We start from the raw sequence: 17,678 nt of genomic DNA on the forward strand, positions 1-17,678 counted from the left end.
TGATAAAGAATATAAAAGGCTCTTTAGTTACATGTAGGGTTAAATATATGGTCTATGTAATCATGCTTGTTGTGCTTATTGTGTAAGGTATCAGTATCAAGAATGTGGTATCTGACACCTTGTGAACCGTAAATGCTGCTTACAGGTACAGAGATGTTCAACAGGTTCCCCTGACCCTCAGTGTCCTACATTAATGCAATGATCTGTTTCTTCCTTGTGCCAACCAAGAGCTAAAAGACCCCATTCATTCTTTCTGACATGGCTGAATCTGTGGAATGGCTTTGCAGCACCTGTCCAGGTTCACACACACACACAGGTGATTCCTTCCATAGAATAGCCAGGTGTGAGCGTTCTTGGGCCAAGCGTTCTGACCGTGTGTCATTACAGTGCTGTAATCGGGTTGAGGCAGCAGTGGCTTCTCATCAGTGTCTGAAGGGAGATAGAGATATGGAGCCCGTTACAAATGGCCCAAATGCTCAGGCTCTGAAGAAGCCCATCAATAAAGCAATTTCTGGTGTCATAACAGCAGCGCTTTTGCTAAAGCTAACCTTTCAAAAAACTTTTCCGTCTGCAAAGCACTGCAGCCCCGCCATTAGAGTCCTGCCTTGTGAATTTAATGGATTCCGTACAAATAATATTCCACCATAATGGAAAAGGTTGAGGTGGCTGAAGACGGATGAAGTCATAAACACCTATAATTGAGAATCAAAGACCGATAAATTTTAAACTGCTATCCATTTTCCCCTTTTTTTCCAGATGATGATCTATGTCATTCTGGCTGCAGGAAAATGGAGGAGATTATGGGTGGAAATTATAACAATAAATTTTCTAAACATACACCTTGATTATGCTTCGATTTTTTTGGGGAGGTGAGCAGAGAGAGAGAGAGCGAGAGACTGTTGGCCTGGTTGGCTGAAAGCTTGCTGGCTAAATGGCACCATAAAATAGCTTCTGTGTGCTGTTTCGCCCGGAGAGGCCAGGCGTGCCTGGAGGTGTCATTTTCTTCCCCTAAATGGGGGGAAATGAATTGTGTAATTTATTGCAAACTGAAGCACAGTGAGATTAGATCAGCATATCCCATCAAAGGCTCAACAATCAATCTGCTCTGCTTTAACAGCTTGAGACGCATAAACCAGGGCACCTAATGGCTTTCCAATCTAACAGATTGATAGACTTATCTGCTCCCAGGGGATGTATTAAGAAAATCGGCTACTTTCACACTCTTCCCCACCACTTCTGACAGAACCCACTTTTTCTCTCCCTTTCTTTCCCCACTCACAGCCCCGATTGTAGATATAGAGATATAAATACATTTCTATGAGATGTGGTTTATTAAAGGAGGGGAGGCCGGAGAGGAGAAAAAGGCGGAATGGAGAGAGAGCTTGTTGTTTGTTATTTAGATGAGCGTGGGGGTACGTGGGGAGGGGAGGTCTCTTTAATGAGCTGATTATTGCTCGTTGTTTGGAGCCGAGATGGTGAGCAGTCACTCAGGGCCACTTATGAACACATATAAATGTGGCCATAGCAACCGACCTTTGCTGATTAGAAGAAACCGAGACACACGCTGTAATGGGGTGGATTAATCAAACAAACTGAGTACAGTAATTAAAACGGGTCATTTATAGGAGCGTTAATTTCATTGTCATGTCCTCAGATACAAGCTTACATATAAATACTTCAACATTATTAATTTTATTATTATCATTAGCTATTAAATATGCATTTTAATTAAAATGAGGACTAATGCTATAGCAGCTGTCATGCTCAGGAAAGGAATCTTCATAGGGAATATCATGGATTTAAATATCATTATATATTATAGATTGATATCATGGATTGATATCATTATATATATGTACACTAAAATGTGTGTATATAAATAAAGAAATAAAATATATTATTATGTATATTCATATAGAAATATATTAAATGTCTAATACAGCAAAATATCTTTAAATATTTATTTTATTTAACAAATTAATGAATTTATATGTTTTTTTTACAATCAACATATTAACTTCATCAGATGTTATAGACACATACGTTTGTCCAGAACACCAGTACAGATTCCCAGTGCAGGTGTAGGATGACTCCTATTTGTCAGCCTGCCTGTCAAGATAAAATCTAAACCTCAAACACTGAGAGTGAATGAGATGCTATCAGCATGGACACAGAGAATAAAGATCTCCTACCTCCCTACATAATTAAGCAGCTACTGCCACCGCTCAAAGAGAGCAATGAGAGGGGGCCGTCTTAGAGGAGAGAAAGAGAGAAATAAAAGACAGAGAGACTTCTATGGAAAAGTACTCATGATTGACATTCACAGGGATCTTATACTAAAAATTAAACTGGCTAAATAAAGCCTACTACACTTGTACTGCTTAATAGAAAAATCGAATGAGATCCAGAGGAGAATAGAATTCATCTTGAATTAAAGATTAAAAGCCCTTGTTAGTGTCACCACACAAATCCATTTGAGATAAGACTCTTTTTATTCACCTCACATCATTCGTTCTTCATGATGGCCATATTGGATCTCACATCTGATTTGTACCCGAGTCCTGGGGGCAGAGGGGCATTTTCTCCCCATAAATATCAGTCTAGCCCCACATGGACCACAAATCAATGGCAACCAAATTTAAATGCTGTTCTCTCCCCTTGCTATAACTATCAAACACACACACACACACACACACACACCCACTGAAGAATGTAATTAACAGCTTTATGAAAGATATGGCATCCCATAAGTTAGATGCTATGTAAATTTCAAATGAGCAAATACTACTAAGTACCCCCCAAAACGTGATTGTGCCCTCCTCATGCAACTTCTCCCCTGCCCCTCCGGAGGTCTGCGCATGCCACTGGCTACAGACATGGGTGTATGAATCAGACACAGGCACTTATTTTAATTAGCTTAATTTAGAATGGGAATAAATGATGATGATAGCCCTGATAGGTGGTGATTATGATGACTTGCTGGATGATGATGACAATGAGCATAGACGACAATGATGATAACTAATCTTTGTAATTGTGTATTTTCTTACAGTACATTAAGTATTTCTGAAACAAAAACAAATCTATACAAAGCAACAGGAATAATACAGGTTTAAAATCCCACTGATTCTGTTTTCACGAGCCCAGGAGTAAATCCAGGTTATATTTTATCATATTTATCTTGCTGTGTGTCAATTTCAAGCTGTCACTGTCTCAAAATGAAAGTGTACTATACAAGGCACAATCTGTTATGTGGTCAAAATGAAGCATTGATTATTTGTAAAAACATAAGTGCAAATCAAATCAGTGCTCCTAGGAAAAGATATATGGCCACCCACCTGCACACACATGAGAAGTGAGCCAATTATCGACCGATTGATTTTATGCACTGCACATTTTTCCTCCTGCTTTAATTCTATTCGTTCAGTGTTAAGACCCTACTTTCTTTTCTGTTCTCAATGGCAGTGGCTATATCCTATGCTGCCATAAAGCCTTTATTCCCTGGTTCCAAATGAAACCTTTCCCTCGACCTCTTATATATTTTGTTCTCTATTTCACTTTAATAGCACTAAAATTGGTTACATATTCTTTTACAATCCCCAGATGTCATTGCGCCCATGTTGTCATTTGATTATTTATAGAAAACTATTACATGCTTACATTAGCGGCTTACTTCCCCCATGCGGCCTACAACATTTTATTTTTTTTAATTTTTTTTAGAAAACCACAAAGCCAATTCTTTACAGGTCTACAGGCCTCCTGTTGAAGTCTTCACTGGACCAAAGATCAGGGTGAAGAAAAGTGCATATGTGTGTGATATCAGGAAAGTGTAAAGAAGAAGAAGAGCTGTGAAAGTGTAAGGAGTGATAGGATCTAGAAAAGAGAAAGAGCCAGTGTGATAGACCCAAAGAAAAACAGAAAAGAAGCCTCACAAAACACAGAACAAAAAGAAAAGTAGTAAAATGGAGAAACAGAAACGGTTAAAAAAAACTGACGCTAAAGGCGTATAAATCTGCCAATAAATGTGAAATGTTAACAATAAAAGTGTAATTAATACATTTTATATGAATATTGTTATATTATAATTATTAAAGTGTGTGTGTATATATATATATATATATATATATATATATATATACATAACACATGCACTATGCACTAAAGAAAGTAATATTAATACTTTTAAATTGTACATTTTTATAATTTTAGTAGAAACCATTTTCAATCAGAAATTTTTACAAATAATTACAAAGAAATGTAAAGTAACAATGAATTAAACATAAAATTCTTAAGCAGAGAGATTTAAGACTGTTTCTTCTTGTAAAATGTACTCCAATTTTCTGAAAATCATTTTTACAGTGTACAAAAGATTTATTTTTCAAATAACTGCAGTTATTTTGAACTTTCTAAAAAAAACGGGAAAAAAAGTATCACGGTGTCCACAAATGTACAACAGTTTTCTACATTGATAAGATTTTTTTTTTTTTTTTTTTGAATGCAAATCAGCATATTGGAATGGTTTCTGAAGGATAATGTGACACTGAAGACTGGAATAATAGCTATAAATTACTGAAAAAAAGGAATAAATTATATTTTAAAATATATTAAAGATTTTTTATATATTGTAATAATAATTGTAATAATATAAGATTTTATGTGAAGATGAATATGATAAGATGAAGGTCAAATATTTGAGCATTTACTCACTTGAAAATAAATAAATAAATAGACAGCTATGTAAACCAAACTGTTCTTGTGATTAGTATAATCATCTAATTTGCTATAGGTTATTCAGTCCACTTCATAATCTATTCATCACTTCATCAGCCTCCAAATGTCAAACAACTGAGAATTCAGACAGACAGATAAATTGATTTATTGGCTTTTGTTTATCTATAGCTCTTTATCTATTCTCTTTTGTTGCTCCTTTATGTGAGCCCAATGTTTGTGTTCATGAACTCCCTGCTGCTCCGTGGTTCGGTTGATTTGTCACTGTTGTACAGGTAAAATTCATGTTATTAATGATATCCCCAACTGCCCACTGGCATGGTACAGTGCGTGTCGTGTTTAAATTCCTCCCCCTATGCAGTGGAACAGAGAGGCCCAGCTGCAGTATAGGCCCAGAGATCGATAAGAGGTCAAGGAGGTCGAGGGTCATTCCTCCCTCCCATTATGACCTGGCCACTCACTTCATATGGTGACTAACGAGGCCTACTGGGTACATCGCAAGATAAGAGCAGTGTTCAGGGAAAGTGAATAATACTAGAGGGGCTATTCTTTCAGAAACAGAATACAGAGGTAATGGAGTACTTCCTTGTTACGTCAACTTGTGTGGAGTATAAATAAAACATACTAACCACTGTGATGTGGAAAGCAACCTGGACCAATTGTATAAAAATGACAGTAGAGAGTGGGCTCCAGAAAACACTGGGCGGTGGGTCATTTCTTCATGGTAAAATATTATGTGGTGCTATAGAAAACAGTTTGTAAAAGAAAAGTAACTGAAACCCAGATGAAAAAAAATTAACCGGTTTGGAGGTGCAGAACTTCTGCTCTAGTTTGAAAAAGAGATAAGGAGTCTATTAGACATGGTTATGCCAATGATAAGCTTTAATCAATAATCAGTACTCGATTGGATTGGTCTTTTCATTAGCTCTCATAAACCTGATTTGTGCCTGAATGCTGTCTAATTTTTGTAATACGCACAGTCAACCAGGCACAAACAGCATATGCACACACAATAATAAATTAAGATTTTAGATTTACTTACATTAAACTTAAGATTCCGGCTTCATTTACAACTCTTTTAGAAATTGTTTTCTATAGCGCCACACTATATTTACGACCTGTAGGAATTTCTTTCTTCTGCACTACCCAAAAGGATATATTTTGAAAACAATTCTCAGTATTATTTTGTATAATTGGGGTCCAATGTTGTTTGTGGTCCTAAGTCTTTGAAATTTACACTAAAAAAAAATGTAAGTACTTAACTGCAAAAAAAATAAAATAATAATTGGGTAGCAACTTTTTTAAAATATAAAAAAATATATCATTAACTGAAAATGTTATCAAATTACTGAAGTCAGTTTTTAAAATCTTTATAATATACTAACAACACCTTAAAACAAGGTAGTAAAGAGAAAGCCACATGATGAATCAAAGTTCATTACAAGCACAAGCTGAGGTAAATACTAATATATAGAAGGTGCACGGTGTCATACACACAAAACACCATCATGGTAACACACAATACTAAAATAATGCAGTAAACATGAATTAAACAACATAAGATGTAACAAACCCTAATGCACATTTCTAGTGTAATTATGTAATTTCAATGAAAAACCATCAAATGTGAGCTGTCACAGTTTTTTTTTTCACTGTAAATTATAGATTACTTATTTTTCACTTCCAAAAATGGTACATTTACCTGTATTTTGCTGTAAAATTACATGAAATGTCCCATTAGATCTCTTACACTTTTTCACAATATAGAGAAAAGGATCATAGTTAACAAAATTAACAGGTTATACATATACTGTGTATATATATATACAGTGGGTACGGAAAGTATTCAGACCCCCTTAAATTTTTCACTCTTTGTTATATTGTGTATATATATATATACAGTACACACACATCCATACATACAGTCTTTTACCATTAAAAAAAAGTCATACATGGTTTGGAATGACATGAGGGTGAGTAAATGGTGAATGGGTGAAAAGTCCCTTTAATATGAGTAAATACAAACATCTACTTAATCTGACAATGTACTTTCCACCAAAGTAAATTTCATGGAGAAAACCATCTTCACCGTGTACATTGTACATACGCATGTAACCATTTGTGACAAAAGAGACTAAAACTAATCTACACACTATCCAAATTCAGCATTAAATCAACTGATACCAGTACCCCTGCCTGCTTTTTGAGAATTCAAAAGCCATTTCTAATTAATCTCCCTGGTGCCCCAATGTGGCCCCACTCCACTGTGTCCGCTGGCTTGTGTAGAGCCGTGTGTTTTAAAGATTTGACAGAAGATGCTCTAAATTATCTGCCTTCAGACAGTGCCATCCATTAGTTCCCCTCTCAGCGCCGAGTATGAAATGCGAGTATTGGGGCAACTGTGTGTTGGGAGATATCATTCAGGACTATGAGCTATGGCCAAGCACTGACAGTCAGGATAAATGTCCCCACTTTTCAGGCTGTACAAATGGCATTTGGCCATAATAATTCAGCAAAGGACAGTTCATTCCCCATCCAGAGCGACTGGACCCAGTCAAAAGATATTACAGCATCTTCTTTATTAGTGCCTATGGTTTTGGTGTAGAGATCCTCAGATAAATACAGCTAAAATGCCACTTCACTCAGAAATATTGGCCCATTCCTCTGTTGCCTGACTGGGCCCGAATGGCAGCCTGTTTCAGACATTATAAACCTTTCTGAAGTCACACAGCGCTCCTGCCAGCCATCTGTCATGCTGTAAGTACCATCATTTGCAGACCAATAGAAGTGATCAGTAGTTTTCCCCCCAGGCTCCAAGCGAGGCATCATAGTCAAAGGAATTGATTATCACTTTATCATTTAAGTATAGCTTGCTTTGAAGACTAGTAACTCACGTTTAAGGTGCCAAATGGCTTTGCATATAGCTCAAAACGCCAGCCATTTAAGAATAATTGTGTAATTCGTCATTTGTGACGTTGCTTTATAGTTTTTTGCATCTCGGCGCGGCTAAAGAGCTCGCGTGCTGTCACCTGTGACGTCCGGCGATGCTTTAATTACCGATTATTGGGGGGGATGCGCGCGCGTTCAGACTTCATAAGGTGACAGCGGTTTTATCGTGCGTCGCCTCGTAAAGTCACGTCATCTGTAGGACGAGCCCGACACTTTTATTAAACAGCTATTCACCTCGTGCGCGCCGAGAGATGTGCAAAGATAAATCCTCATGAATAACTGAACTGTCTGTTTGAGGATCGGCGTGTCATACTAAAGTCAGAACCTGATCCAAGCAGCACATATACAAGGAGGAGGTAAAATGATTGCTTTCAGGATATATAGGCATTAGGCCTAGACTTTCTACTGTGTTATTTAAATTAATACATTGGCTATATATTAATATATCTATATATATATATATTTATAATGAAACTCCATAGCCTTTATAGCTAATTTGTTAGTCTGTTTGTCTGTATTTTCCTAAATAAAGTTTACTCTACTCTTTGCTTTGCTGGCTGGCATTCCTTTTATTCCTATTATGCCCTATACTTATTGATTTGATTTTGGTGCATATTCCAATCACACTGGACCAGATTTTTAGAAAATGAGATCTGGCATTCGACTAAATGAGAATTTCCTGTACGGAGACATTCATTGGTTCACGCAGGAAATTAATGATAAAAACGCCCCTCTTTGTGTGTGTGGCGCGCGTATCGCCGCTAATCTGCGCCTTTGTGCAAATGTAACCAGGGCTGCTCTTTGGCAATCGAGCGCAACGCCACGGCTTTGAGAAAAACCACTTGTTCTGTCGCATAATTAGAGATCTCATACCCGCCCGGTGAGGAGGGGGGGAGGATGGAGGGGGGCCTTGTTTGCCCATTTAAAGTGTGATTCAGATAATAGTGTTCTCATCAAAGGTAGCAATTACATTCATTACACAGGCGGCCGCAAGGAAATTAAGTGGCAGGAAAATGAAAAGCTTAATATGTACTTCCTTTATCCTATCTCTTTTCCTTTCTCTGCTTCTACACACGCCCCGTGTCGCACAAAGGGTGGGGGGTGTAAGATAGGGTCTCTCCAGAAAGAAATAGTCTTGGGGGCGTGAAGAATAAATCCAGCCGTGGTCCTCCTTCACCCTTTAGCAGTAATGATTTGGCGTTGGGGCAGCCGTTTCTATAGCTGCGCTCTTCAGGCAGGATTAAAAGCCTTTCTTCGGGGGCTAATGTCCACGGCAGCCTTTAAATGACTCCAGCATATGATTGGAGTCTTAAAAAAGTGCTCGGGGGCCTTCTCCAAATTAATACCCAATTCCTTTTCAGGAGAAAATGAATTGTTACGCGTTCTATAAAACCACAAACAGCACATAAATCAAGCGCTTTGGAGGAGAGAAGGGGGCCCGCTCATTCAGAGGCTTTTAAATGTGAATTAGGGCAGCGGGGGAACTTGGTCTGACTTACCCCCGAGCAGGTGTGCTTCAGACACTCTGCAGATGCTAAATTAAAATGGAGAGTGAGAAGGGAGGAAGCTATAAGCCGGATAAACAAAATGAACTGATACTCATTTGTGACCGAATGACGTCATGTCATGACGTCTGTGCTGCATGGAGTTTGAATGCATATCATGCTATGATCAAATATTTGGGAAAGAAAGAAAGAAAAATATCAGATGTCAGGCATTTTTAGTCATATTGCAACCTTTGGACAGACAGACAGACAGATAGACAGATAGACAGATAGATAGATAGATAGATAGATAGATAGATAGAAATAAAATAAATTATTATAGAAAAGAAAGAAAGAAAAATATCAGATGTCAGGCATTTTTAGTCATATTGCAACCTTTGGACAGACAGATAGATAGACAGATAGATAGATAGATAGATAGATAGATAGATAGATAGAAATAAAATCAATTATTATAGAAAAGAAAGAAAGAAAAATATCAGATGTCAGACATTTTTAGTCATATTGCAACCTTTGGATAGACAGACAGAGATAGATAGATAGATAGATAGATAGAGCAATAAACTTGGGAGTAAATATATAAATTATAGAAAAGAGAAAGAAAGAAATTATGAATGAATCAATGAATGATCATATTAGCATTTGTAGTCATATAATAACCTTTCTTGATACTTAAAAAACTTACAGTCTTGTTTATCCGTTATTTATGCAACTATTTTTCGCATGTACTGTTGCACCCCAGCTTTGAAAACAATAACGTTTCATGAAAAGAAGCCCACTTGAAACCCCAATTAATCTTTTTCAACTGACAAATTACTGTCACCCTGCTTGAATTATTCAAGGGGAAGTGGCTTCACGGGAAACCTGAGCATAATTAAATTGCTATAAAATAACATTAGTGTGGACAGGCCATTAGGAAGTGTTGTAATTGACTGCTTCAGAGGTCGTAGGTCGGGCTGTCATGCCTGCCTTTGGATCAGTTTACACCTCTTTTCACTGGAAAACCCACAAACTGTAAATACTGCACCTGATAGTAACTGTTTGACTTCATTTAGAATTCCCATTCAATAATGCTAATGTAATAGCGCACTTTGAATCAATGGGATGCATCCTCACAAAGAGTTCTTTGCACATTCATATGCAACAAACTAAATACTGACACGGAACACTCTTATTCTGTTTTGAGCATAATGCAACGCAAAAGAGTGAAAGTAAATTTAGATATTAAAAATTCTTAAGGTAGGCCATACAGGCCTATCTTATTTCGCTACATGTTCATCACAACTAGTCATCCTGCGCCATCTAGTGTTGTAAATGTGAAATGAAGCTGGTTCAGCCCAGGACTAGACACACGAAGCAATTCTATATGTTTGGTAAGAAGAATTGTCTGTTTGAGATCACAACACAAATGCAGTGTCATTTATGAGTCAGTAAACTTAAATTTCAAGAGAACTCTGAAATGAAATTTTAGGGCTGGTGTGGAATAATACATAAACATAAACAATATGTCAGATACTGTAATGGTAAAATCTGATCTTTCTTGATAACAATTCATTTTATTGTAGGGGTAAATGTCTAACTCTGCAATAAGGCTATGAATCGACTGTTTGTTAACATTTTAACCCACGATAGGAGCCTGGTATGTTGTTCTCTGGTTATCTGAACCATGAACACAGGCAATGAATTGCTGAGTGTTATACTAGAACCCTCTCATTACAACTCTGAAGAGTGTCATAAGGATCCAAAGCTCTCGCTCTAACTGGTCATTTGTCACACCCTCTTCAATGGTTTTCCTACAACCCTGACACAAATGGGGCAATGCGATCTTCAGCTAACTTCCCCTCTAGTTAAATATTAAACGCTATGAAACATAAATGAGCCAATCCTGCTATTTAAAGTAATGCAATTGGCTCAAGTACTCATCAAATTGCTCATGTCATTTGAATATGGAAATTATCGATGTATTTAGCTAATCTGGTAAAAGGTGATGAATTATCAATGCAGAATACTAAAAGATTTAAATAATAATAATAATAATAATGGGATCATTGCTGTTATGCAGTACCGAATGTCAATGAATATGACTAAGTTGTAATTTAAGAAACAATTTAAAATGGTACGCAAGTCTTTCAGAAATATGCTTTTAATTTTAACTAAATTATTTATGCAATGACAAGAAAATCAACAGGATGGAATTACAGAGCTAGTTAGTCATTGCTGAGTGGGGACTGAGAGTGAGAGATTTGAAAATGTGAAAATTTCAAAAGATGATTTAATATGTTTAATCATCTTTTGAAAATTTTATTTCACAATGATTTCTGTAATTTTATCAAACATTACAGAATTGTGACACAAACAAATTAAAACCACAAAACATCAATTTAAACTCTATTGTAAATACTTACATATATTTGTGCTGTTGTTTTATCATTAAAACAATGTCCTTTCCTGAAGGATTACATCATTAGGAACATGGCTTTTGTTATTTAAAATAAAGAAATATTACAAAAGACTAACAGGATGGAATGAAATATTTAGAGCATCGGAGAAGCTTTTAAAATGAGTGCCAATTAAAACAATATTCCAAAGAAAACATTATTTGATTTGACAACTTTAACGATTGTAGCCTACATATATAACACCTAGAGACACGGCAAAAAGACAACATCTCAAATCCCAAATCAAAATATGGAAATTATGTATAGTTCACTCCTATATTCGCTTATATTATGATACTGTGTTAAGATACATTACTTTTAAAAGTCTGGGTTGCTCTGCAGATCCTGTACCCTCACAGTGACATACAGGAACTAAATGTTCAACCATCGCAACAAAGTCGGAATTATTTCAGCGGCGCACCGTCTGGTTGAACTTTCACCCCTGCGTTTTCTTTTGTTTTGATGTCGCAGAACATTATTTTCACCCACCGAACTTGGGTTTTTACTCTCTGCTTACCAATAACACCGTCCTAAATGACACACGGAGTATGTTTCAAATACGTCGATCCAACTGTCGGTCAAATGTAAAGCTCGTTTAAAATCTATTTTTAACAGAACCAGTCGTGCTAACTCGCTGACGTTAGCTGCCCAGCATCACCATGGAGCTTTTTCCAGTCAGATTTTTCTAATATCTCGTTAAAGAACGGGTCGTCAGTCAGAACAACCGAGTGTGGTTTTAAATTCTCTGACGCCCTTGAAAAGGTAACTTGTTATCCGTTGTTTTAATAGCGCAATGTTTGGGAATGTTTAGCAACCTCGACGTTCACTCGCTATCTTAGCAACGCTTGTTACCTTGTCAACTGGATAACAGCCAGACTAATACAACTGATTAGTGTTACAACCGTCACAAGTTCTACGGTACCCTTTGGCCTGTGGATGCATGTTATTGTAGAAGAATCGACTGGATTCACACGTTAAGGATTGCTTGTAAAGTTTTATTTCGCTGCTGTTTGATGCTACAAGCATTTATTATGCAAGTTGTCTTTCAGTTGATTTTATATGATATTCTGTTTGGATCTTATTTACAGCCTGTTTGGTCACGTTTAAGACAGCAGAGGACGACGGTGTAGATCTCTCAATGGGCGAGGAGAAGCCAGAACCACTGGATTTTGTGAAGGACTTTCAGGAGTACCTGAGTCAGCAGACCCAACATGTCAACATGATATCTGGCTCTGTCATCGGAGTGAAAGACAGCGATGATCTCCAAGGAGGTATTGCTTAGAGAACCTTCCTGCGTGTTGTTTTAGACTTGTCTAAAAATGTGTCTGGATGCATTTATGCTTTTTATGATTTAGTAGTAAATCAAGTTTTTATAAATGTATGCAGTCTTTATAAATATCTCCATATCAGATTTTTTCCTATTTGCTCAAAATCAAAACGAAAATTAAATGGAAAATATGCCAGAATGGGTAACAGGTTTACAGTTTTTTAAAATTCTAAATTTCTAAATTCTAAAAAGCTGACAGTCAGTAGGTGCTGGGTAGTTTGAGACCAAATCTATATGTTAAATAATATATTTAATATATGTTAAATATTTTTTATTGGATAATAACTTCTTATTATTTATTACATAATAGTTTAACATATATTAGTTTTCACAACATGGAATTTATACCTCTAATGTTAAAAAAAGTGTACCATATTAATGAAAAGTGCCTGCTGATTTAAGTGTGCTGAATGCAAAACTAGTAGAACAATGCCATATCTTGAGGTGTACCATATCTTAATATTAGTTATTTTCTGTTTGTTTATTTATTTATTTATTTTACCTTACAGAACTTGGTCAGAATGGCCTGGAGCACCCAGCAGTGGACATGTCCTTAGAAGATAGTTCAGGGATGGTGGTGGATGGCTTTGAGAGAACATATGATGGTAAACTCAAGTGCCGCTATTGCAACTACGCCACCAGAGGCACTGCACGGCTGATTGAACACATTCGCATCCACACAGGTAAGACTGAAAACTGATCTTAAATCGTATTTATACTCTTTGTTCTTTTCTTCAGCTTACCAAGATCATGAGTTGTTCTCCATCTCCTCCTCCAGGTGAAAAACCCCATAGATGTCACCTGTGTCCTTTTGCCTCAGCGTACGAACGCCACCTGGAGGCACACATGCGTTCTCACACAGGTGAGAAGCCTTACAAGTGTGAGCTCTGCTCCTTCCGCTGCAGCGATCGCAGTAACCTTTCTCATCACCGGCGTCGAAGACACAAACTCCTCCCCATGAAGGGCGCACGTTCCGCTCTCTCTCACCGAAAGATGCTCAGTGTTTTGCAGAAGAGAGGAAACTCACTTGGTTATGGCCGCCGGCTGCTCATCAACCTCAGCCCGCCATCCATGGTGTTGCAAAAGCCCAGCTCAGAGCAGCACCACTTGGGTGACTTCTCTCATGATCTCCCTCCTCATGCCCACCTCCATCAGGAGGCCTATAATGGTCTAGGAAAGGATGCACAAGGTAGTGGAGTAATTGGAAGTGGCTCCAGAGAAGAGCAAGACATGGCATTGGACAACCCGCTGAACCAGCTTTCGACTTTGGCCGGTCAGCTTGCCAGCATTCCACCGGAAGCCCAAGTTGCACCAGTGTCTCCCGGAGCAGAATCTCTACCAGACGAAAAACCCACATTCCTCATCCAACAGCCTGTGACGGCACCTGCTGCCGTTTCTGTCAGCGCGGCTCAAGTTTCTTCTCCCATCACCCCCGAGCCCAGACCGGCTGCGCACAGCGGCTATAGCCCAGGAGTTGGACCCTGCAGCGAGAGAACCAGCACTCCCAGTGGTACCAACAGCCAGCCAGGGACGCCCACCCCGGTACAGGACCCCCAGATGCTCCACCACTGCCTCCACTGTCACATATATTTCCCTGACAATATCCTCTACACCATCCACATGGGTTGCCATGGTTACGAGAACCCTTTCCAGTGTAACATATGTGGACACAGGTGCAGAAACAGCTATGATTTTGCCTGTCACTTTGCGAGAGGCCAGCACAAATAAGGACACATGGGTATTGATGTCCTCTTCTTTGCCCTGTTTTACATAATAATAACATTCTAGTATCTGGAACATTCCAAAGACAAAATCCCTGCTTTGTGATTATTGTATTTGAACTGTTATCAGTATGTTATGCTGAAGCAAAGACTATAGAATACCCAAGACGTGTCACTCGTTAGTTTTGAATGGGGAAAAAATGCAACGCTCAATATGGCCGCTTTATTGAAGGAAGCCCCGCCTTCTGAGTAAAAGAGCCAATCGCTAATCGGTAAAGTCGTCGCATCCCTGCAGCTGCTGTTAGAAGTCCCGGTTGCTATAGAAACAGTCAGCGTTCTGAGATGTGCGCTTAGGACTGCGCATGCGCATTGGCTCATCTAGCCTGAAAAAGAAGCTTTTTTTAACGCTATTTGAGCATAAGAAACAACATTTATGAGACGGTTGTTGTCAGATTTCATTGGTGATTTCAAATATGAAATTTAATCGCAAGCTTAGCGAACAGTTTTGGAGAATTTGAAGTTTCCCCATTCAAAGAGATAGGAGCTGCACTTGCATGCCCGAGAGGCGTTTCAAAGATGGCCGCAGAGTGAAATTACTTGCCCTAAAGGGACTTTGGCTGAAGTCAGTAATCCACTTTCAGAGTGTACATTTTTTGGTCTTTGAAAAGGTTAGAAATGTTGATGCTATTGGTGTCCTCACATCAAAAACTATCATCCCAGGTTATTCCAGTTCGAGATCTTGAGAATTTCATCAAATGTTCAGATTTTGCCTCAATTCTTTTGTATAAGTGCCAGAGTTCAGTAATCAGTGCCTACAGTTATTTTCTGAAAGTTGACACTTAAAATTTTGTATTATTTTTATTTTTCACATTTCAAATTCAGTGACGTGAGTGACAGTAAATGTAATGGCTATTCTTACACTTTGGATTTAAATGTAGTATGATGACATTGCCACATTTTATTATTATTTTTTTTCTAATTTAAAATGATCACAAATGATTCCTTGTTTCTTGAGAGAGCTGCATATATTAAAACCTAACTTAAGTCAACAAGATTGTGATTGAAGATGAAAATTTATAGCACAGGTAAGTTGACTGTTTAGCAGTGAGAAATAGTGCCCTGTAGGATTTTTGTCCAAATTTACTGTAGTAGCCTGAGGTCTTCTCTTTACTTAGCACCATCGCACATGGCTGCATACACTGGTTTTGTAAAGCAGTGTTGATGATTGTTTTGGGCAGTGTGAGCACACTGTTCTCTCTCTTTCATTTTCTCTTCCTCATCGTTACCACCAGTGCCATGTTGTAGATGTTATTTGTAATATTTTTGGAAGCGTCTGTGGTGCTACTTTTTAAACATTTCATATGCCTGTCTGCATAATGAACTAAATTATCAGATAAGTATTGTATAACATGTTTTGGTGGATTTGATGTTGAATGTCAATAAACCTGACTCATGCGATGTGTACTGAAATGTTATGTTTGTCCTGTCAGTTAATTCAAGGTTATCTATAGGTTATACCTATAAGGTACAAGGCAACCACTTTTATTATACACAAAATAATACATTTAATCAAATTGTTTTCTAATGCAAAATGTTTTGTGTTGATTTATAGTAACACATTAACACAACATTCTCTTGACAGGCAGAAGTTTGCACTTTATAAGCGACTTGCTTGGTTCAATAAATATATACTGTATTTCACTGTAATCAATGTGCTTCAACAAAGAAGTGCATTTGAAGAAGGATTGCTTTAATGAATTGATGAAAAATACATCATTAGGAAAGATAATGTGATCTGATTAATGATAAAGATCAGAAATAAAGAAGCTGATGATCAAATCAATCTGCTGCCTTCATCTTCTTATGCTGTCTGTGAAAACATGTCACTGTCCTAGGCTCCTGCACAGCAGGGACAAAGAGAGTCATAGTTATATGTAGAATACTAATAATTCGAACTTGAACAGCTAGAGATGGCACAGTAAATTATACCAATATGTACCAACCCATGCATTTAATAACATAAAAATATTATATATTATATGCAAAAATATTCTTGATGCTGATGGGTCAATAGCCATTTTATTTACGAGAGCATGGCTATGACCATAGATATGTATAGGTATACATATCTATGGCTATGACCGCCTCGATGAACACATTGGTGTATCACTGCGCAACACCCTTAGCAACCACTCTTAGCAAAATAAACAATTCATTCTGTCAAAACAACTTATGTATTATGCATTTTACCAAAATAAATAAATAAAATAAAAAATAAAGTAAAATAAAATGAATGTATTTAAAAGTATGTGTGACCCCTGCTGACCTTATTGCATTAATTTATTTTGAGACCACGCCCTTCCCAGTTCCCCCTCATGCACGTGTATGTGTGTGGAAGCTGATAGTTTCCGAAGTGCACACTGATTATTGTTTAAACGTTTTCTTTTTCAGGTATGGTACTGTATGCTCATGGAGTTATACTGTTTATTGGAGCTTTTTACAGCCGAACTCGCGCTGTCAGGAACTATTTTTCTGGCAGAGGGATGCAATTTACTTAATGGGTGCGTCTCAATCAGCTCCCTAGCTCCCGAGGTCGTGAATCAGTCGGTGCATTCCAAACGGGATATATCGCCCTCCGAAGGGCACTTCGGAATGAAAATAATCATGGCCGCCATATTGAAGGGTCGTTCCAAACCGAAGTGCTCAAAACTGTCCACTTCAAAGGGCCCTTCGGAATGAAGGATTTGTTTGGCGTCACAGAGTTCGACTTCACCGATATATGTATGTATAGTATTTTTCTATACTGTAATATTTATACGAGTTAGATTTGGTACATTATTATGGTCAAAACGACATTGTACTTCAACAAAAATACATTATACCTTTATCAGTCCATTCAAATGTTTCAAATACACAGACACAATATACATTACAAATACATATTACATCACATACACAAATATAGATTATATTTAACATATAAGACGATTGGGGGTCAACCAGCGTACAA

General features: G+C 37.6%; 1 protein-coding gene across 3 annotated transcripts; it reads left to right on the top strand.

Annotated features, from left to right (window-relative positions):
* The first annotated feature begins 12,033 nt into the window (after positions 1-12,033).
* On the top strand, positions 12,034-14,871 carry LOC107717117 (zinc finger protein Pegasus-like). 3 transcript variants are annotated; one of them, XM_016523782.1, is made up of 4 exons: positions 12,034-12,607; positions 12,709-12,891; positions 13,457-13,630; positions 13,726-14,871. In XM_016523782.1, the coding sequence occupies exons 2-4, from the start codon at positions 12,759-12,761 to the stop codon at positions 14,673-14,675; spliced, it is 1,257 nt and encodes a 418-aa protein (XP_016379268.1). In that variant the 5' UTR covers positions 12,034-12,607; positions 12,709-12,758; the 3' UTR covers positions 14,676-14,871. The 3 variants fall into 3 exon arrangements, with proteins under 3 accessions (XP_016379268.1, XP_016379266.1, XP_016379267.1); XM_016523780.1 differs by having other exon boundaries at positions 12,034-12,382; XM_016523781.1 differs by having other exon boundaries at positions 12,034-12,891.
* Positions 14,872-17,678: the final 2,807 nt, after the last annotated feature.

The sequence above is a fragment of the Sinocyclocheilus rhinocerous genome, unplaced genomic scaffold (genome assembly GCF_001515625.1).
Source record: "Sinocyclocheilus rhinocerous isolate Xijiao unplaced genomic scaffold, SAMN03320098_v1.1 scaffold119, whole genome shotgun sequence".
Taxonomy (NCBI): domain Eukaryota; kingdom Metazoa; phylum Chordata; class Actinopteri; order Cypriniformes; family Cyprinidae; genus Sinocyclocheilus; species Sinocyclocheilus rhinocerous.